The sequence below is a fragment of the Antennarius striatus genome, chromosome 6 (genome assembly GCF_040054535.1).
Source record: "Antennarius striatus isolate MH-2024 chromosome 6, ASM4005453v1, whole genome shotgun sequence".
Classification (NCBI taxonomy): Eukaryota; Metazoa; Chordata; class Actinopteri; order Lophiiformes; family Antennariidae; genus Antennarius; species Antennarius striatus.
Genome location: NC_090781.1, coordinates 18,765,892 through 18,788,259, shown reverse-complemented (window position 1 = coordinate 18,788,259; position 22,368 = coordinate 18,765,892). Strand labels below are relative to the sequence as shown.

Genomic DNA, 22,368 nt, shown 5'->3' with positions numbered 1-22,368 from the left:
GCCGCGTTGACAATAAAAGATGTGTGCCGTGAAAGAATCTGCAGGTAACTATAATCAAACTGATTCTGCAAGTATGAAAAGAATAGATATCAGGCTTTATCTGAGGGGATGAGAAGATGCACTTCTTATAAGAAGTTCAAAGCACATCAAGTCAATTTTCTAGTCATTGGAACTGACAGTGATATACTGCGTCATAACGCAGGATGGCTGTCATCCGCAGCGTGATGATTCCTCACATGTCCGCAATAACAAATGCAGAATATCAATTTAAAAACTGAAATAAAAGCAAATTTAAAAACTGACTGCGTCACCGTAGAGACCCAGTTTCTTGTTGGTCTTCTAGAAATAGCAGCATATTCTATGTTTTATCTAAATGTGACACGAGGAACCTTTTTTTTTTTAACGACCGTTCTGCTTCATTGCTTTAATTGTTTGACTCTACAGAGTGAAAAACAGCAGGAAGGAACTGGGGAAGAAAGATGACAGGTGTTACGTCCTGGCTTTAAATTTAAATCCAGTCTTCAATAAGAAAAAAAAAAACGTCTGAAGAGTTATGATGTCTTTTTAATTAGTTATTTTCTATTTAAACATCATTTAAACTATTTATAGAAAATAACGAATGACGAAGAATCTTCCCAAAGCTGATTTGTAATTATCAAATCATTTAAAGTTCACCTGAGGCTTTATTTTGTTGTGTTATTCTGTGCTTTTGTCCACCTCTGCACCCTGATGCTCTGCTCCTGTTATCTCATTTGTTTTCCTCTTCCGCGGCCTGAGCGCCACTCTAACGGATCCCTCCGCGTCAGCTCGTTTTGTCCTTAAGATAATTAGGGCAATTAGTGGCTGAAAACCCTCCGCTGCGCTCCTCACTCTGCGGATTCGATTGAAAGGAAAATGGATTAAAAGTGTAATTAGGATCGTCCAATGAGGCCCTGAAGAGCCTTTCATAAGACAGTGCAGAGGGATATGAGAGTTAATCTCATTTGCTCTATTGATTCTCAGTCAGTATTGAGTGAGATGAAGTAGCTGGTGGGGGGGTGGGGGGGGCTGTTAGCAAAACCCTGACAATTATTTACCATGTAAATTCCCTGGAGGTGAAACAAAGTGTATCTACATAAGATAATGTCTTGATATTTGTCATCTTATGACAGGAATGATTAGAGTCCATCATGAACAGATCAGAGATCACATGTCAAACTTAAAGACCATTAATTCAACACACTTTTTTGAGGACCTATCGAATGTTATGGTTATGCTAAGTTTCCTCCTGACATTGATTAAGATAAGATATCCTTTAATCGTCCCGCAGTGGGGTAATTTGTGTCATCATTCCATTACTGCATGACACACTAATGCTTTGTCTTCCTCACAGATGACTCAGTTTAACATGTTAGTCCGCCTCCGTTTGGCTTCTATACATCCAATTTGCTGGAACCAGCTGCAGGTTGTACGCTCATACATGAAACAAATTTGTTTAGCATCCAAGTGATGACGCCTGCCAAACGCACTGCACATCCTATACTTGACCCTTGACCCTAAGAGGTTGCGTCACACGTGAGCCTCCACTGTCATCCTATTACTTACAGGAGTCAGAATTAAATTTGCCTTTGTTGCTGCTTTTTTTTATGTCTTTTGCTGGGAAAACAGAACGACGTGATTTTTGTCATATCTGTTTAACCTTTTTCAATCATTGCGGCTCGAGCTTTGGTTGTCGGTCAACTTTTTTTTCTTTAAAGCCGCACATAGACCGAAAGTTCTTTATGGTGGGACCTCGCCTGTGAATGACATACCTGTGGAATGAGCTCGGTGTGAGTTGGCCAGCAGGGTGTGTCCAGGGAAAATGTGACTGTTGATTCTGCTAATGACTAACGATGTCAAGGTAACACTCCAGTCAGATTATTACCTCTGATCCTCTTGTAAACTTTGACAGAGAGAGTGAAGTGGTGACTAAGTGAAGAAAATATGTAGCAGGAAGAAAAACATATCTATGAAGACAGAAAATATTCATCAGCAGATCCTTTTACGAGCTTCGGTCAGTGAGTCGTTTCCTGTCTGGCTCTGCACCTTCCTCACGGCGGCCAAGCCCTCCGGCTTTCTCAACGCGAACCAAAACACCTCGGCTATCTTATCACACTTAACCTGTTATTTTAACTCAATCTGATGTGTATGGGTGTGTTTGTTAGCATGTAATTGACATGGAAAGCCATTTTGGCGCGAGTCACCTTCTTGTTTGTGTGTTTTGGGTTTTGTTTTGTTTTTTGTTTGTTTGTTTTTTTCAGATTTTTGTCTGTGGAGGTCCTTGGATGGAATTCCCCTTACATCTCCAATCATAATCACACATCCCAACGCAACACATCCTCTCCGTCCAAAGGGAGAAAGCTACGAATAGGGCTGTCGGGCTCGGACTCATAAATAATTCAGCGAAGTGGATATTTGCTGCTGTTTCCTCCTCGTGCGTCACAATTATCTCCTGTCATTTGTACAACATATGGTCATATCGTTCCACCCATGAACTCACAGCCTCACACTCATGGACAAAGTGGTTTTGGCAGTGTCCATTAATGTTTACATTTGAGACCTCCTTCAGGAGGAGCCTCTCTCCTCCCCCGTCCCGCTATCAGTGTCACGGAGCGGAATCCCTGCAGACCGACACGTCTGTTTAAACCACCGTCTGATTGTTTCTGAACCACAATATTTTCTTGGCCTCACAGAGGTGATAGACGCGGGAAAGAGTTTGTGCATTTGTGCACAGTCAAGTTTGTGTTTATGGAGAGGAGAGTGGGGTCAGAGGTCAAAGCTCCTGTAAGGACCCTCCAGCTGCAGTTCCCTTTATCCTTTCTAAGAAACAATGGATCTTCAGCTCTGCTATTTCTGATCAGAATTTCTGTCCAGACATCTAATGCCCCAAAAAATAAATAAATGAATTAAACAAACATATTTTCTCTCAATTGAGTTCAGCGGTCGTATCAAAGCAAATGAAAATATTTCAAAGTAAAACGGTACAAAGATGAAAACGAGGATATTTTTGGAGCAACATTTAGTGGTTAATGTGTAATGTGTCTCTCCTGGTATGGATAATTGTAATGACTCTGGTCTAGCCCTGTAATGGGAGTCAGATTGGGAGTCGTTCTTTCCCACTGAATTTTTTGGCTCACTTAAATTTTTAATGCCTGAATTTACATCATACTTTCATTCTACTACAAAGCTCCGTTGGTTACTGTGTGCCGATTATTCCTCCTCCCCTTTTCTTTCTCACTTGATCTCCCTTTACTCCAGACTCTCAGTCTTGGAACTTCCTGTATGTCAGCGACTCACAGTGGAGTTCGAAATCTATCGTGTCATATTCAGGATTATATCATTTGTCAGAAGTTCGAACAATGACATAAATAATTATAGCATAGAATGCTCCACAGTCTTTATTATGACCAGGGGGAGGTAATGCACCTCTTACACCCAGAGCCCCCACCACCACCACCGGTGCATTTCTAATAAATTCCCCCATCATCATTGTCATGTCGACACAGCAGAGGAAGGTAATATGTTAAACTCTAAAGCACGTCCAAAAATAACGCCACGTCTGATTGTGTCGCAGAGAAAGGCCATTGTTTGTCCATGGGAAGCGCCGCAATCCCAGGGTCTGTCAGCTGACTCTGTCGAACCAATGACCCGACACACACACATACACACACACACACACACACACACACACACACACACACACACACACACAAACACACACACACACATGTTCAACAGCGACATGACTCCTTAAGCTGTAGGTAGTTCAGATAAAAGCGGAAGCTTTAAATATAAGTCGATCGAGGTGGAATCAAACACAGAAGGAGCTTTGGTTCATTTATATCTGTTTCTGGACATTTCATTCATCACTGAAATTCTAAATTAATAGAATTTATTTTCCACAGCTGTGTTTGTTTTTACAGTTTGTCACCACACATTAGTGATCTTACTGGGCACACATTTCGTTTGCTGCTTCCTGCCAACGATAAGCATTACTAGTGTGTGTGTGTGTGTGTGTGTGTGTGTGTGTGTGTGTGTGTGTGTGTGTGTGTGTGTGTGTGTGTGTGTGTGTGTGTGTTGTTGTTGCAGCGTGGCTGCTTGTGCTTCGATTAAGTATTGAAGATGGATGTTGTAAGTGATGATTTCACACAAGTAAACAAGTGCGTTTGTGTCTACATGTATGTCTAATGTGTGTGTGGCGATAGTGCAAATACAAGAATCGTGTATACATTGTAGCGATTTTTTTTCCCGGATTAAAAATTAGACCAGAACAAAATCAATTTCAGAAAAAAAGAATAACTAACAAACTCCCTGTGTGTGTGTGTGTGTGTGTGTGTGTGTGTGTGTGTGTGTGTGTGTGTGTGTGTGTGTGTGTGTGTGTGTGTGTGTGTGTGTGTGTGTGTGTGTGTGTGTGTGTGTGTGTGTAGATTTTCTACAAGGTCACCAGAGAGATTTTCCCCGGTGAAGAGCTGCTCCTTTTCATGAAGGCTGAAGAATATTCATGCGACACCATGGCTCCTGATATTCATGGTTGGTCCCACAAACACACACACACACACACACACACACACACACATGAACACACATTTTTGCGCTTTGACAGTCACACATCTCTCTAACTCATGATGTATTCCCCTCTGACCACGCAGAGGAGAGGCAGTATCGCTGTGAGGACTGTGACCAGCACTTTGAGTCCCGCAACCAGCTGCTGGACCACCAGAAGACGCCATGCGGGATGCCCCCCTCCTCCTTCCTCAGCCCAGGTTTGCCTTTTATTCATGCAATCATAAATAACAACCACTGATGAACATCAAAAAGGAAGTTGCTGGACAGGGAGAATATGACAATGTTGTGAGCCAATGAAATGTTCCGTTTAATTTAACTTGCAGTGAAATATTGCAAACGGAAGGTTGACTTTATAAGGTTCTTCTCGCTTAACTTTATCTTTTTGTGACATACATCTGCAGGAGGGGACAGTGACCTGAAGGCCCAGGAACCTCAGGACCTGCGACCCCTCCACATGTCCCACGGTCTGCAGGAGTGTAAGGAGTGTGACCAGGTGTTCCCCGATGTCCAAAGGTAAGTAAATCATCAAGACTCCTTAGATAGCTCATGAAACATGCAACAAGCATCTGAACGCTCTCTGGTTTTATCTTCGCCAGCCTGGAGGCACACACTCTGTCCCACTCCGAGGAGAGGGAATATAAATGTGACCAGTGTCCCAAGGCCTTCAACTGGAAATCCAACCTGATCCGACATCAGATGTCGCACGACAGTGGCAAGCACTACGAATGTGAAAACTGTTCCAAGGTAAAGTGATAACTTTTGAGGGCTGGGGTGGGGGGAAGCGTTCATCTGCACGTCTTTTATTTGATCATACTTTTTTTTTTTTTTGATCATTTACCTGCAGAAGCAGATAGTAACTCCCCCGTGTGTCTGTGCGCTTGCTTCCCCCAGCAGGTGTTCACAGACCCCAGTAACCTGCAGAGGCACATCCGCTCGCAGCACGTCGGGGCGCGGGCCCATGCCTGCTCTGACTGCGGCAAGACGTTCGCAACGTCTTCTGGCCTCAAGCAGCATAAGCACATCCACAGCAGTGTCAAGCCCTTCATGTGTAAGTCACTAAGACCCTACCTATGTAAGTCTCCTCAGTACGTTATAATAATAATAATGATAATATGCTTTTGACATGCCTTCAGCAGATACATGATGATGTCCTGACAAAAACACATTCTTGCCCCTCCTCAGCTGTTTTTCCAAGATCGTTTGTGTCGCGTTCCGCAGGATATGTTTGAGTGGCGGCGCCTTTTTTTTTTTTTAAACACGAGTAGTGTGTTTCTGTCTGCATCAGAACTCACACGCTGCTGATGTGGTGATAACAGCATCTGAACTAGAGTGTAATCTGACTCACTTCCACTTGTCTCACCTTACTCTGGCAGTGACCCGGCTTCACCTACCGTTGACGCCACGGCTAACGGCCGCTCTCTTTCTCGCCCCTCTTAACTCTTGCAGGACCCAAACACATTTTGACCTTTCACACTTTCACCACCGATCACCCCTTCCCCTAAAGCGTTATGACCTTCACCCTCTGACCCGTATCTCTGGCTATGACCTCGAGGCAAACACACACACACACACACGCACATTAAATACACACTCCTCAAATAAATACGCATTAACACACACATATGCATACACGACTGCATCTCCGCTGCAGACCCCTGCTTCCCCTCTCTCCTCCTCTCTCACCCTCCACCACATGCACCATTCCTCACAAATAGTAACCACATGTACGACCCTCTTCCCTGCAGTCCCGCCGAATAGGCGTCCATTTGCTGTAATCAGCAGAAAATATGCAGGTTTTAAAACGACTAATAGCTGTGTAAAAAAGACAGAAAAACCCTCAAACATGACAGCCGCTTGGGAGAGACCATGTGTACATCTGAGAGGATGTACGTGTTTTAGATAGAACTGTACATACACCTTAATGTTGCATTTTAGTTCATGAAATCTGTTGAAAGTGTGTGTGTGTGTGTGTGTGTGTGTGTGTGTGTGTGTGTGTGTGTGTGTGTGTGTGTGTGTGTGTGTGTGTGTGTGTGTGTGTGTGTGTGTGTGTGTGTGTGAGAGAGAGAGAGAGAGAGAGATCCTCGATGAAAGTGAACCACTCAGACCTGCTGGGCTATTAATTTGGACTCTCAGCAAGCCTTCTTCTTGACCACCACTCTCCTCTCAGGAATGTGTTTATAATATTTTGTTTCGGTTTATTGAGAGTTGACGAGTGCGCGCGTGGAGCGAATCAGATCTCACACCCAGTGTGTCATGTGTGTGTGTGTTGTTAGTCTGTAAATGTCACAACTACATGATTTATGGCGCAGGGCTTTTTCTTGTAGTTCGCCTAGGCCATGTGGTTATACTCGTAAAAACGTACTCACACACACACACACACACACACACACACACACACACACACACACACACACACACACACACACACACACACACACACACACACACACGAAGCAATAGCGATAGAAGGCTACATTGGTACACACTTATTTAGATTTTATTTCAAGTTTACAGCATTATTCGAGCTGCTCAACAAATGATGACATGCTGATAACCTGAGATCAAACAGATTGATTTTTAATCAGCTGAAAGGCAATCAGCTGCAATTCCTTTCCAGAGTTTCTTCATGTCCTTGACAAGCACAGCTTATTAGGGAGACAACGTACATAATCAAAGGAATCAGGCACTTCTTCTTTAGTAGACATTGTCTAAATGTCTTCCGCCACCATTCCACGCTGACTCTTTCTTCCAAAGCCAAGCCACAAACACACTTCATTTCAATTTGCTTGTTTTTGATCTACTCATTAATATTCATTACTTTTTTTTTTCTTTTTGCAAGTTTATCTTCGGTCTTGGCTCGAGCGCTGCCATTTGGAATTCCTCTGGGGTGTTTATTTAAATCTGTTTCCACAATACTTTTTCCTGCTCTTCCCCTCCATTTCCTTAAATTGCCTCTTGTGCACCTTGGGGCTGGAAGGCATCCAAAGTATCCAGAAGTGTAATCACAGTGTGAGCCTAACCACTTCCTGATCCTCGTTTTGAAGATCTAATAACAATGTGAGAAGAATCAATCATGCAGTGTTGCCTCTAAAGGGTTTCTGATAATATTGGATGATCAAAGTCTTATTGAAACGTCAAATGTAGTGCAGCTGAATTTTTTTTAAAATCCTATAATTGGGGAGTGGTGTGGGACTATCTTCCCTTCTCATAAGCTGCATTCTTGACTTTAATTTGAATAACAAGAGAAAATAGAACGTGAAAACAATATACATGGTCACCACCCTTCTGTAAATTTGTAAATCATCCCCTGGTAGTAGATAAAGCTGACAGACTAATAATAATGGCAGTAGATAATGTCGGACAGGTTTTGTTTCAGGGCTAGATGCTGCCATTGTACGTCTCCCAGGGTCAGATAGAGCGACGCACGGCCATACGAGGGTTGACTGTGGGAAGGTCACTTAGCACAAGATGACAGGGACTCGGCTATGGGGACAAGAAAAGAGGCCGGGGGGGGGGGCAGAGGGGGAAGAGGGTAGAAGAGGACGTGATACCTGTCCCTGGGAACCGGACTGCAGGATAGGATTCATTCAACTCCGCTTCCTTCACAAACTTTAAATAGAGCCATTGTACTGCATGAGGCCAAGAATATGTGTGTGTAGGGGTGTGTGTATGTGTCTGTATGTTTGTGTGCTTGTGTGTGTTATTCAGTTTCTGTGTGATGTGAATATTTTGTGAATGTTCCTGCATATCCGTCTGTGTGTGTGTGTGTGTGTGTGTGTGTGTGTGTGTGTGTGTGTGTGTGTGTGTGTGTGTGTGTGTGTGTGTGTGTGTGTGTGTGTGTGTGTGTGTGTGTGTGTGTGTCGGATTGTTTATGGACTCCCTGGGAGCGTCCCGGGGAGGACAATAGGGCTGGAGATGCCTGGGAATTCGGTTTGATGTGCAGGTGATGAGTGGCAGCCACTGACTCACACCATCAACCAAACAGATTCCTTTACAATGCCAGGATCTGAACACACCTCTCTTCCTTATTTTGCTGGAAAACTCTTGTCAGTGTGTTGATGGGAACACAAGCACATCATTTAGAATGCATTTCCTCTGCCATAGCCTCATCCAGTCTCTAAGTATGTTATCTGTAGATGCCATATCATGTGATTTTATATTGTGCGTGGGGGGTCCGTTGTGTTGCATGCTGATGCGTCGTCTATCTGTCTCCCTTTCTGCAGGTGAGGTATGCCACAAGTCCTACACTCAGTTCTCTAACCTGTGTCGTCACAAACGCATGCATGCTGACTGCCGCACACAGATCAAGTGCAAGGACTGTGGGCAGATGTTCAGCACCACATCCTCCCTCAACAAGCACCGGCGCTTCTGTGAAGGGAAAAACCATTTCACAGCAGGGGGATTGTTTGCTCAGGGTTTGCCACTCCCTGGTGCCCCTGGCTTGGACAAATCAGCTCTAGCGATGGGCCACAGCAGTGCCGGGTTGGCTGATTATTTTGGAGCTACTCGCCACCACGGTGGGCTAACCTTCCCTGCCGCCCCAGCATTTCCCTTCAGCTTCCCTGGCCTCTTCCCCACTGGACTGTACCACCGACCACAGCTTATTCCTGCCACCTCTCCTGTAAGACAACCAGCCCATGCACCTCTCGCTGGGCATGGCGCAGAGCTAAGTAAGAGTCCAATGCTGCCTCCAAGTCCCGGAGTTCAGGATTCTAGAGAGCTCCTCAAGGCTCTCTGTAAAGATGGGGGTCTACATGGCGACCAGATGCCGGGTTCAGAGTTGCACATCCAGAGCTCCTCGTCCTCTGCAAAGCAGCGGAATAAGCAGAGCGACCAGTCTGAGAGCAGCGATCTGGACGATGTCAGCACGCCCAGTGGAAGTGATCTGGAGAGCACATCGGGCTCCGAGCTAGAGAGTGACATGGACAGTGAGAGGGAAAGGGGGGCTGCTCGAGAAAACGGCAAGGGCCCTAAGAGGAAGGCCAGTGAAGGAGGTCTCCAGAGCCCCAGCCTGACGGACGGCAGTGCTGCTAAAGACTTTCCAGGCCCTTCCCTCATGCCGTCCTCACTGGATGAACACACAGCAGTAACAGGAGCTGTAAATGACTCTATTAAGGCTATTGCCTCCATTGCTGAAAAGTACTTTGGCTCTACAGGGCTGGCTAGCCTGCAGGACAAGAAGGTCGGGTCTCTGCCTTACCCTTCCATGTTCCCACTGCCTTTTTTCCCAGCATTCTCTCCTCCAGTTTACCCTTTTCCAGACAGGGAAATCAAACCTACAAGTCTGAAGGGTGAGCCACAGTCACCAGCCGATGACTGCAAGAAGGCCCAGGGCAAATCGTCATCCGGGTCACCTTTTGACCTCTCTACTAAGCGAAAGGAGGAGAAGTCAGCCACGTTTGCCCCTTCAAAACCAGACGCCTCCAACACCACAGGTCAGGATCAGCCGCTTGACCTGAGTCTGGGGACAAGGGGTCGTGGACGCAATCCAAGAGAGGAGGACACAAAAAATAACCAGGGGTATGAAGAAGAGAAGACAGTAGTGGAAATCCCAAAAGCTGACACCTCCTTACAACATGCCAGGCCCACTCCTTTCTTCATGGACCCTATCTACAGGTATTGTCATTCCCAGTGGCTTACTCTAATTCCACATGTTAACATAAGTACCACCATTGTATATGGATTTATCCAACAGTGCATGATTGCTAATTATAATTTATGATCTAATCCTGAATATTAGCGCACCTTTATTTGCTGCTATGTGTTAAGAGCTAACACGAGTCTACTATTAGCAGGGTTGAGAAGAGGAGATTGAGTGATCCGTTTGAGACTCTGAAAGACAAGTACATGCGTCCAGCACCCGGCTTCCTCTTCCATCCACAGGTAGGTTCTGACTACATCAGCAAGAACTCGGTCCACTTGGGATATTCAGAGGGAATACAATAAACACACACATTCTCTCCTCCCCAATGGTTTTTCCAATCAACAATCACAATTACCCAACATCACTAAAGCAAGTTCAATGCTAGCTTCCCACAGTTATGAATGTGACTTAAACCAGGCAATCAACAATATGATTATTTCTATTAGGGGCTCCAAATCAGAATGGTTGTCCACGCTGCATGAAAGACAATTCATATGTGGCTGCAGCCTCATACAAGCCGTCACATGTTAAACCTGTCATTTGCTATTTGAAACAGATGTGACAGACAGAAAGGGAACGCTCCAACAGTTCTACCCATAACATATCTTTAAATATGATATAAAAAACGATATCCTCTTAAAGCCATAATTTCTGCCCCGGGGTTCAGTATTTCCAATGAAAGACTCCATATGCTCTGTGTGTGTGTGTGTGTGTGTGTGTGTGTGTGTGTGTGTGTGTGTGTGTGTGTGTGTGTGTGTGTGTGTGTGTGTGTGTGTGTGTGTGTGTGTGTGTGTGTGTGTGTGTGTGTGTCCATGGGTGTATCCACATGTCTATGACGTGTTTCATTGACGCTCATTTGTTCAATCTTCCCCCACTGGTGAGAACGGTCCATCGGAAAGTGAAAACACCACTTTCTCAGGCTTGTGATTTTTTTTCCTCCTTTCTGCCCGTTTCAGGTCTGGTTTTTACAGGCTGTTTCATTTGTCTGATTTATGTCCCCTGTCCAGACTGCTGCTTGGGCCCAGCCTGCAGCAGCCACATGGCCGTCCTACACGCCTTAATGAGGTGTCCTATCAGTAGAAACACTAACAGAGTGCTTAGGCCATCTTTATGACTTTATGATGTCTGGACATACAAATCATTCCCAGAAACACCAGACCTGGGCAGGTCGAAGCCAGACCAGGGAAGGGGCCCTTCTGTACACGTTTGAGGGTTTTGTTTTCAGTCACCTGACCCACTCTTAAGCTATATTTCAAAAAGGGGTTGCAACGCTGAGGGTACTAGAACTTTTTCCAACCTTTAGTGATTCAGCTTTTTTATTTCCTGGCAGGAAATTTTACTACTTAGCCTTGCTGGCTTCGATTACATACTGGAATTGTATTTGTAGCCTGCTATAATGAGCTTATTGAACACCAGGAAGTGTTGGGAGCTATTAGAGCCTCTCATACCTGCCGCGCCATAACTCTGGAGATAGGCAGCTTGTTGCTCATTCAAAGTTAATCGCGCCGAGGCCTATCGTTCATTCTCCACCCATATGTGTCCAATCAAAAGCTGTTGATTCATGCACTTCCTGGTTCTGACTGCTGTCTCTTTTCCTTCTGTTCCGCTCTTCAGTTTCGTTTGCCAGATCAGAGAACTTGGGTAAGTTCCTCTACCTGTACCTCAACCAAACAGACTCCATCCCCCAATTAATGCATGGGCTGTTTATCAGTTTCCTGCTGCCATCACTCAGCCTTCGCATGGCTTTAGTTGATCGCTGTCACGCTCTGACTGGACTTGTGTCCATCTCAGGCCAAAGAACCACCTTCATATTTTTATAGAAAGAGATGAAGAGCCTATTTACACAATGAGGCAGGGCTATTACAAATGGGCAAGGCGCAGTGGAGGGTGGTGAATGAGGAGGCTGCTTTACATCAGCACAAGGATAACAGTCTCTTAGGGACACTGGTCTGAGGAGTGGGGGGTTAGCTTCTCCATCCAAACATCTGGTTCCAGATAAAGATCAACAATTGAGAATGCATCTCGCTAATTAAGCCCCTCACAGCATCACTGACATCTGAAGATAGCCAATCAACTGCTGGTCCCAGAGCGACGCTACAGCAACAAGCAAGTTCACAGACACATTGCCTTGGGGGGTGGAAGGACAAGTGGGATTTGGGAGGCATGTGCATGTGTGGGTTTTGGGGGGGTCTCTTAATACAAAGGAGTGGTGGGGGGGTTATAAAACCTTTGAAAAAAAATCACTTTAAAGCAAAATGTGGAGCCATTTATCCTCTTGTCTTTTAAGTTGGATATTTCACACACACAGTGGCCTAATGAACCCAGCTCACCTTCCATAAAAACAAATCAGTGCCTGACATTTTTTGAAGTGTAATGTGTGGCATGCTGATAGTTACGAGTTTCAATCATTAACGTATCTAATCCATTAGATCTTTTGTGTGAATTATTTATTGCTCGTCTCCAAGCAAAGAAATCAAGAGGTTTAGAGAAACTGGCAACAGTTTTTATTGCTTTTAAAACATTTCTAATCCTTCATAATATAAGATCGTATAATAGATTATTTTGTCATCTGACTCCAATATGGATCACTCAGAAATGGTTTGAAAATCACTGGACACAGAATCAGAACGCATTTCATATAATCTGCAATCTTAATTTATTTTGACTTTAACTTCAGCTGGATATTTCGTTTCAGACAAAAACATATTATTTTTTGGAAAAACAGCATTCCAGTGGTGCCCATTATCAACAGACAAATACCATCTTTTTACAACTAGGGCTAGTTTCACCAATACAAAGGTAAAGGTGTGAGATTAAACGGTTAATGGCGAGGAACAGCACTAGTGGGTGGAAGTGGCATCGGAATTCCTGAGTAGATGGAGCCAGGATGAAGTAGTTCCAGCTCTAAAAAAGTGTCTTATCGGACGAGCTTGATACTGTCGACAGTTTTAGGGGCTCTAATGTTCACGAGAGTTATGGCCTCTCATTGAGCACGGCAGACAAACCAAGCATTCACGCCAGCGCCTGAAAAGAGCCCAATGAAATACTAAGTGCACATTCAAAAGAAATATGAAAGTATTCCACCTCCCTCTTCTCCACGAGTCCTCGACTATATTTCAATTCATTGCCTTCCCTCTTTCTCTCACTCTGTTCTCTCCCTTGCTTTTTGATTCATGGCATGCAGCATTGGCATATTCATAATCAAATGGACCTGACACTCCACATCCTCCCTCATTGGGAATGTCGACGGCTGCGGCTGGAACTTTACACCCGGCCGTCACTCCTAATCAGCCACTCCCACTGCCACACTACTCCATCTTTCCTTCTTTCTTGCTTTCTCTCTATTTCTCTCACTCTCTTTTAGTTTTTTTTACATCATCTTCCATTCTGTTCCTCTTCACTTTCCCTGTCCTTGGTCTACTCCTTCCTTCCGTGTCTCATATCTGAGAATGACAAGTGTTGAAAGCGAGAGATGAAATGTGAGCGTCGGTGCAGGTCAGCAATGGAGGAGTGAAATCACTGCTGATTGTTTCTTCTGCTGTGATTAATTCAAATCACTTGAAGAAGCATAAAGGAAGAAATTAATGTTACATACAAAATAATGCAAATTTGTCTGTTATCTGTAAAAAAAATTCAACATACATTTTTTAATTTTTTATGTGTGTACGTGTGTGTGTGTGTGTGTGTGTGTGTGTGTGTGTGTGTGTGTGTGTGTGTGTGTGTGTGTGTGTGTGTGTGTGTGTGTGCGTGCATGAGCGAGATGTGCTGACAGGCCCTGAGGCCTTCTGGGTCCCCCGTTGCCGCTCCCCCTCCCTCTCCTCCTCCGTCTAGTTTTCCCTTCACTCCCCCTCCAGACCCTGCTCCTCCCCCCATCCCGCCCCCCCTTCAGCACAGCGATATCATTATTACCCGTGTCTGGCCCTTGATCAGTAATGTCAACATCTTTCATATTGACGAATGTGCTGTCTGCCCACATTGTGCACAGAATAGTTTACAGCCCAGCAGTGGACATGAATCACTCCTCTGCCACACACACACACGCACACACACACACACGCACACGCACACACACAAGCGCGCACACACACACACACAGGCATGTATCTCACACCCACCCATGTGCAGTACATACTACACACATGCCTGTAAGCCCACACATTCTACACACACACATATATAGAAATGCATTACAAATACATTCTTCTCTTTCACACATAACATATATTTTCTCTTTCACACACGTTGATGGCAATTAATCAACTTTGGCCACCATGCAGCCCCTAGTTAGTCCAGACACACACAAACATACACACACACACACACACACACACACACACACACACACACACACAAAATGCACAGACCAGCTGACAGGAAAACATATTTCCTTGTAGAGCATCTGATGAAAGTAACTGTTAAACTTCATTAGCAGATTGGTTGCAGTCCTTAATCCAATGTGTGTGTGTGTGTGTGTGTGTGTGTGTGTGTGTGTGTGTGTGTGTGTGTGTGTGTGTGTGTGTGTGTGTGTGTGTGTGTGTGTGTGTGTGTGTGTGTGTGTGTGTGTGTGTGTGTGTACTGTACCGTGTGTGTATTAGCATACAGAACTTCCCACTTGCTCTTATTTGTGCATCAAATTCCCACATCATGCAAAAAAATCTTCATGTAATTTCTCTTCATTTCACCTGGTCAGGTTATTGTAAAACACGTCTCTCTCCTTTCACCAGAGCTGTTGTGGAATCACATAAAAACTTTATTTTAACATTCTAGTTTGCATGTTGGACCTGCGTTGAAGAATAACCGCTCTCTCTGTCTGTTCTGTCCCTGCAGATGTCGGCCATCGAGAACATGGCAGAGAAGCTGGAGACGTTTGGCTCACTGAAGCCCGAGTCCAGCGACCTGCTGCGCTCTGTCCCCTCCATGTTTGACTTCAGAGCCCCACCCACAGCACTTCCAGAGACACTGCTGCGCAAGGGCAAGGAACGCTACACGTGCAGGTAACCGAGGCAACAGCACAGTTCAAAAATCATCAATTTTATTGAACTTCTTCATGATCGATTGCTATTGAAAATTCTTTACAGATATTGTGGAAAAATATTCCCACGTTCTGCCAACCTGACCCGCCACCTCAGGACTCATACAGGAGAGCAACCGTACAGGTAAGACTTGAACACCTGTACTGTGTGTATATGTGTGATGAAGAGATGTGTGATCAATATCTGAATAACACCTCCCTCTCTCAGCATCCATCCATCCTTTCCTTTTTGTTAACAGTGCATGAACAGGTTCCCAGAGAATATACAGTACCGCCACAGTCAGACCAGAGTTAATGTGTGTTTTCTTGTGTCGTAAAAGCTTGGAGTAATTATCCTACTGCTAAACAATTTGCCCGCTGAAAAATGGTGTCCATGTCTGGGGTGACAGGACGAGGGGAGTTGGAGGGGGTGGTGTTTTGAAGTTAGCCTGGTAAAAGAGCAGACAAGAGAGGAAGGGAGGAAGTTGGGTGAAAAATTGGGGTGATGAAGAGTGCGGGCAGATGTCCAGGCCCGGCAGCTGTATGCATTTCTCTTCTGCGTCGATGAGACCGAAGATGCGAGCCAGCTTGCCACTCGCCCCGCATCAAGCGGCAGTTCTTGTCAGTGAAAAAGGATTACCGCAAGATGAAACACTATTTTTTTTGTTGCAGAATTCTAATGCAGTTGCATGAAGTTTCTTAGCATTTGTTTAACCAGAAATTTTGGTGGTTGTTGGAAAGACTCCTCGACATCCGCTGCAGTTTCTCAGTTGCTGTTGAGACCGACGCGGCAGCACTGTACTATACATGTAAAATAAATCTCTTCTTGCATTCGGTGCATTGGGATCATGACTATACCCTGTTTAGCACTGCTCTGCTTTGTAGTTACTAAGGTAGCGGAATGTTGGCCCAAAGCTTGGAGGAGGCCTGCTGACCACAGGGGAGAGAGAGAGACAGACGCAGGTCCCTGATAGCCTACACTCCACACGCTGGCATGCCATTAAAGATCACCGCTGTTTATTGTAATTTTTTGTGGAGATAACAGGGGGGGTTTCCTGAGGGACAGCCAATCGAGCGAGCTAATTCCACCAGAAGAAAAGATGTAATCTTCTCGTATAATTTTGCATGAAGAAACTTGGCAAGAGGCTCCAATTTTGCAGGGCAAGAACCAAATCTTTTGCGTGCTTATTTTGTGAGAGAAGAATGCAATTTTATTGCGCTGGCTGGAGATAAGAGGCAGAGCTGTTTCACCTTAAACAAGCTCCTCCATCATGCCTGGGACTGTGGGACCGCTGGGACTGTGTGTTTGTGTGTTTGTGTGTGTGTGTGTGTGTGTGTGTGTGTGTGTGTGTGTGTGTGTGTGCGTGCGTGTGTGCGTGCGTGCGTGCGTGTGTTCTACATTATGCATCCATTATGTTTCCTACAGGACAAACCACAGCTCCTAATCTGTTATGTGCTGGGGTCATTCTTACAACCAGCGGCTTGTGCGTTTTTCCATTTTTGTCATTTTAGAATTGTTGAAGTGAAACCACCTCCATCCACTCTTTTTTGCAGGTGTAAATACTGCGACCGATCCTTTAGCATCTCCTCCAACCTCCAACGTCACATTCGCAACATCCACAACAAGGAAAAGCCCTTCAAGTGCCACTTGTGTGATCGTTGCTTTGGTCAGCAGACCAACCTGGACCGTCACCTCAAGAAGCACGAAAACGGCAACCTGTCAGGTGAGAAGAACACAATGCAAATGTTTAATCAGAGTAAATCAGTGGATTTGAGACATTGCAGTGTATCGCATTCATAAATCATGATTGGACACTCTGATAATCTAATTTTCATAAGCGTATGTCTGTGAGAGCACGAAAAATGTTCCGAACTGACTGTTTTAATCAGCAACGCCGCTTTTGTGTTTGATACGCCGCATCTCTCTGAATCAGCTGAACAAGCAGAAACACCTGGCCACCGGCTGAGAGCAACGATGCTCAGAGGAGCTTTCCACTTAATCAGACACCATGTTCCATCGATCAAATACTAAATCAATTATCTTGCAAGCTCTCCCTTCGCTGCATCCCGACCCCACGACACAGAGATGAAAGGATTCGCAGAGAGGCGCTGTCATCGCAATGACAATAAAACATTTGTTGCTTGAATCTCAAAGATAATTTGGCAGAACCATTATTACAAACACATTTTGTTGGTGAATCATTGTCAGAACTCACATGATAAAGCTCAGTGACAACCAATTTATCATACAGTATTCCTTGGAAGCATACAAAGCGTACAATTCCTTATTTCCCTGTGTAATATGTCTAAGATTATATGATTATTAAAAGATGATTTTGATTCATCAGGATAGAATATGCCACATCAGTATGGGAGTAGATTGCCTGCTTTGTTTAACGCAGAAACAATCCATTTCAAATCAATTTTATGAGTGGATTTTATCCATAATCTAGAATTTGAAACATCAACAATATGGACACATCAAAATGGATCCTTGGACACAAAACTGGAACGCATTTCTTTCCTCAGGCACTGCGATGTCCTCCCCACAGTCCGAACTGGACAGCGGCAGTGCCATACTGGATGACAAAGAAGATTCTTATTTCAATGAAATAAGAAATTTCATCAGCAACACGAGCCAGAACCACACATCCCCGGACCCCTCCGAGGAAGGGTAAGCCCAGGATCAACCTGTTTTACTCACCGGACCTCACCTGCATCATCGCTTTGTGAACTCTTGCATTTGCTGCTCTTACGGCTAAATTAAAATCAAATCAGGGCCGTCTGGGCTTGAATGAGTACGGATAATGGGTTAGCTGCTATCGGCCCATTTTAGACTTACATACCACCCACTCAGCCCTCATTAATAATCACATCATACTAAGAGATCTGGTGCAGAGAGCAATCATCTATGATGACATTTCAGATAGTGGCAGGTCCTAGTAACATGCATCAGATCCCTTCTGGCCACATGTACAAACAGATATCTCTGCTCATGCAGCCACGTCTGAGCATTATGCAAATAAATTCTTGGAGCTGCGATCGGGTCGGATAGCAGCGGAGAGGTCTGCTCAGGTCTCCCAGTTTGTTTTCACGTGCCTTACACTGGTGTGATCACAGAGCAGATTGTAAGCCCAGATAGAGATCTCCCAGACTGGAGTGTGATTGTGCAGAAGAGCCTGTGAGAGCAGAAGCTGGCAGCAGAGAGTCATAGGGATGGGGAGTGCAGCAGTTAGCCCGCCACATCTGGAACCAACATGTCTGCCTACAGGAAGAGGGTAGAGGGGGTGGGGTCAAAGGGTCGGCCCGTGTTTCCTTTCAAAGTGCTGTGCTCCTGACTACTTCTGATAGATACTTTATCCCCAGCAAATTACCACGTTTGAAAGCGTAATTAGCGAATCTGTTTTCTTAATCACAGAGCTCTCGCTCTCTTTTTTTGGATCCAGTCCCTTTTTTCTCAGCCCCGCAAGTTTTTGACACGGCACGAATACCACCTCATCAGCCCCGAACTCTCCATCCCCAGCCAGAGCTCTGTTGAAAGCAGAGCATTATCAGCTGCTGGTGGTGAAAGTATGCTGTGTTAAATATACTCTCCAACAAATCTCTTTGCTACTCCTACGGCCAAACTCCTCGCTTCAAATCCAGCATAGGTATCCTGTTTACAGGCGTCCTATCATGATGTGGTGACGTGTTTTTGATGTGTTTTGTTTTCTATCTCCACTTCTTCAGCTTTCAGTCCTCATCTCTCATCCCTTGTAAGAGAAATGGAATTTTTAAGAGCCGACGAAAGACGTCCCTGAGCGTAATTAGTGAATCGGTCTTAATGTGGTTCCAGATGATTTACCAAATGGTGGTTTCCTGTGGCGCTGAGACAGAGGGACAGATTAAGACTCAGGCAGTTTGGATAGTCGGCCTCTTTCCCTCCGCGGGGACGAAGGAATGGGCCGGTTGGCAATGGTCTTATAACTCTCCCACCAAATGGGCCTGTCAGCTAAATATTTTGCCTATTTGATGAATACGAGATAGTAGAGAAAATAAACACAAGGAAAGTCAGAGCACTTCAGTTAAGTGCAGCGGTGATCAACCCAGTGCTGCCGTGCCCAAAGGAGCCCCAAATGATGACAAACAGGGTTCTAGCTCTCTCCATACCAGCTTCCATGTCCTGTCTCCACCCGTCTGGTTCCTTTTGCTATACATTTTATTGTTTTTCTACATATAAAGACAAAAGCAGTGCTATTCTAATGAATATAAAAGCTCTTATAAAATAAAAAATGTCTTATATTTGTCCTTCAGTGGCCTGCTGTGTTTAAATGTATTCAAATCGATGTTCCTGGCTGGTAGGTTAAACGGAGGTCCGTTTGAGGAGGAGAAGCCACTCATGGCCAGTCGTGGGTCACGTGACCTGGAGGACGAGGAAGTGGAGGAGCTGGGTGCTGATGAAGATGGAGAAGAGCCTAACGGCCCCCCTGGGAAAACAGAAGACGAGGCACTTCCTTGCAGCCTTGGTGATGACACACAAGACAAAATCAACTTCAGCAGTCCAAAAGACTTCAAGCTGAACTGCAAATCTTCTCCTCGGAGGTAAATTGGATGCAGCGGTGTGAAACTAAAATGTTATTTTAGCTGGTGATATCTTTAAGTAATTTTCTACCTGACGTCCAGGTATGACGAGGAGGAGCAGAGCGGCTACTCAGCGTTGGATCACATTCGACACTTTTCAGAAATGCGTAAGCTCGAGGAGAGTGAGCTGAGCGAAGGAGACGGTGAGGATGACAACGGATCATTTGGCTCCCCCTCTCTGACCGAGGCCATCAAGCAGCCGCTCTTTAGGAAATCTAAATCTCAGGTAAAGAAACATTGATGCTTCACACAAACACACACCCTGCTCTCTTCATATAACCTTTATGCATCACTGTTAAATATGGCCCGTCTTGTTCTCCGTCAGGCATACGCCATGATGCTGTCTCTGGCTGAAAAGGACTCTCTCCACGCGGCCTCCCACAACCCGGCCACCATGTGGCACAGTCTGGCACGGGCCGCCGCTGAATCCAGCGCCATCCAGTCCCTCAGCCACGTATGACCCACCTGTGCCATCCCTTTCACCTTTGAACCACCAAACTTGACCTATGGCACTGGGAGTCCATTGACGGGGCCGTGTGTGTGGGGGCCCTCGATCGTCCACAGACTGACTGCTGAGCAGAACTTACAGCCCATCTGTCTGCTGAGCAGTGGCGCCTTCCCCACCGCCCGTGCAGACCCCTCCTGGCATCCAACAAACCCCCTTAAGTAATAGAGAACGATGTCCCTCTGAGACCCTAAAATCGATTTCTTACATTAACACCAACTGGGATGATAGCAACCATGATGATCGTGGTGAAAATAATAAATGGAAAAGTAATAATAGCTGTATTTATTCTGATGAAATTCTGTTTTGCACAGCAAAGGCAGCTGGTGGACGAGGAAAATGGATGTGCTGATGTATCACTGCTAGAAAGCGATTCTTTCCCAGCACACAAGGAGAGGAGAATGTTACGCTCAGAGAGGGTAGGGAAGTTGGCTTATGTCTCTAAGACATCCAGTTTCAGCCTTGTGTGTTTAACTGTGCATAGATGCAAGAAAACCTCGGCCCATCTGATAAAAGTAACTTTAAATTTTAACCCTTAGCCCCCGTTCGCCCCGAGAGATCCACTCGTATCTCATAAAAACATGTCCATGATGTTAAAACTGAAGGGTAAAGTTAGCAGCCTCATTTCAAACGAAACCCGCTTCATGTCAGAGTCATAGAAGAACAAATGAAAAATTGTGTAACTTTAAATGAAATCAGGCCAGTTTCCATCTGCATTGCCATAGTTGTGTGTGTTTACACAATCAGAGCACTGTCCAAGTGTCCGTCAACTGTTAACACTCCATCTCACTCCACCTGCGCTATCTGTGAAAGGATATAAATAGATTGTCTTTTTAGTGGAAGAAGAGAAAACACAAATGTTTTTTGGTTTGTTTTTACTGAGATAAGTAGCCAGTGCTGAAGTTAATTGTTGTTCTGTAAAGGGCGTATGTCTTTTTTCTTTTTTTTTTCAAAAGCCTTGAATCCATCCTAGTCAGCCAACAATACCACTAAATAGCCTGAATGCTAGTTGTTAGCTTCTCCATGCTCGTGTCTTTCATTTTTAGACAATCATGATTTTTGTTGTCATTTTTTGTTGTTGTTGTTGTTGTTATTTGCTGTTGTATGTTGAGAACTGTATTTATTTCTTGGCAAACTGTAGTTTGTTTACTGAATAGCACTGCTCTTAGCCCAGGTGACGGGGAGATTCCTCACCGGGCCAGTCCCAGAGTTCAATGGGGTAGTAGATTACATTTGAGTGCCGGATAGTATTAAATATACAATTCACTCCTTATTCTTCTAATGAAACCGGTCGATGAATAGAGGTTACTTAGGGTTTGTTTTTTTTCTATGACAATTTAATGATTCAATAGTAAAAAATGAAAAACATTATAAAGAATGAATAATAAAAAATTTAAAAAAGCCAGGTATAATTTCTTCACAAACGCATGATTGGTCTGGTAAGATCTGTATCTGACATTTTCTACGGTTGTCTGCAAGCTTGTGTGACGTTCGGTTCATGTTAATCCCTTGTGCCAAATTTATGACGAATAACAGATTATTTTCATTTATTCTCCCGTTTTGAGGGACCAGATTTTTTGTTTGTTTGTTTGTTATTTGTTGTTGTTTTTGTTTATAATCGATTTTAAAAAGTAATCAGCAAGTTGAGGTACTTTTGTTTTAATGCTTTTTACAATGTAACTGTTATGCATTTCAATTCAATACTGTGGGAGGAACAACTAAAAAATAAAGGACTACAATGTGGACTGACATGTCTTCTTCTTTTCCTCTTGAATGTTTCGCTGGACTTTTGTGTCCCTCCCCGCTCCATATAGGCCTTCTGGCTGCCCATCATTTTGGCTTAAAAAGAAATTTATACTAAGAGAAGTGAGTTAGAAAACCACCTGGCACTTCCTTCTGGCACTCCCATGGCCTCCAAGAGGGAGGGAGAGCCTGAACTCTGGTCCTCTATTTTTTCCGGGCTTTGGCTCACATTGAGAGAGGGAAGGAGAGAAAAGGCTGGAG

The 22,368-nt window shown here is 44.6% G+C and overlaps 1 protein-coding gene across 16 annotated transcripts in view; it reads left to right on the top strand.

Annotated features, from left to right (window-relative positions):
• The window catches only part of mecom (MDS1 and EVI1 complex locus), a 121,484-nt gene extending 99,375 nt beyond the window's left edge, over positions 1-22,109 (top strand). For 4 of the 16 annotated variants that reach the window (XM_068316925.1, XM_068316938.1, XM_068316939.1 and 1 more), the window contains 15 exons: positions 4,446-4,548; positions 4,668-4,781; positions 4,986-5,097; positions 5,181-5,328; positions 5,476-5,656; positions 8,808-10,200; positions 10,377-10,467; positions 11,843-11,869; positions 15,056-15,222; positions 15,307-15,384; positions 16,794-16,963; positions 17,769-17,913; positions 19,581-19,820; positions 19,902-20,085; positions 20,185-22,109. In XM_068316925.1, coding sequence (XP_068173026.1) covers positions 4,446-4,548; positions 4,668-4,781; positions 4,986-5,097; positions 5,181-5,328; positions 5,476-5,656; positions 8,808-10,200; positions 10,377-10,467; positions 11,843-11,869; positions 15,056-15,222; positions 15,307-15,384; positions 16,794-16,963; positions 17,769-17,913; positions 19,581-19,820; positions 19,902-20,085; positions 20,185-20,319 — 3,288 coding nt within the window. In that variant the 3' untranslated portion in view covers positions 20,320-22,109. Of the gene's footprint in view, positions 1-4,445; positions 4,549-4,667; positions 4,782-4,985; positions 5,098-5,180; positions 5,329-5,475; positions 5,657-8,807; positions 10,201-10,376; positions 10,468-11,842; positions 11,870-15,055; positions 15,223-15,306; positions 15,385-16,793; positions 16,964-17,768; positions 17,914-19,580; positions 19,821-19,901; positions 20,086-20,184 lie in introns of those variants that run through there. The other 12 variants (XM_068316932.1, XM_068316930.1, XM_068316927.1 and 9 more) reach the window with 12 other exon arrangements.
• Positions 22,110-22,368: the final 259 nt, after the last annotated feature.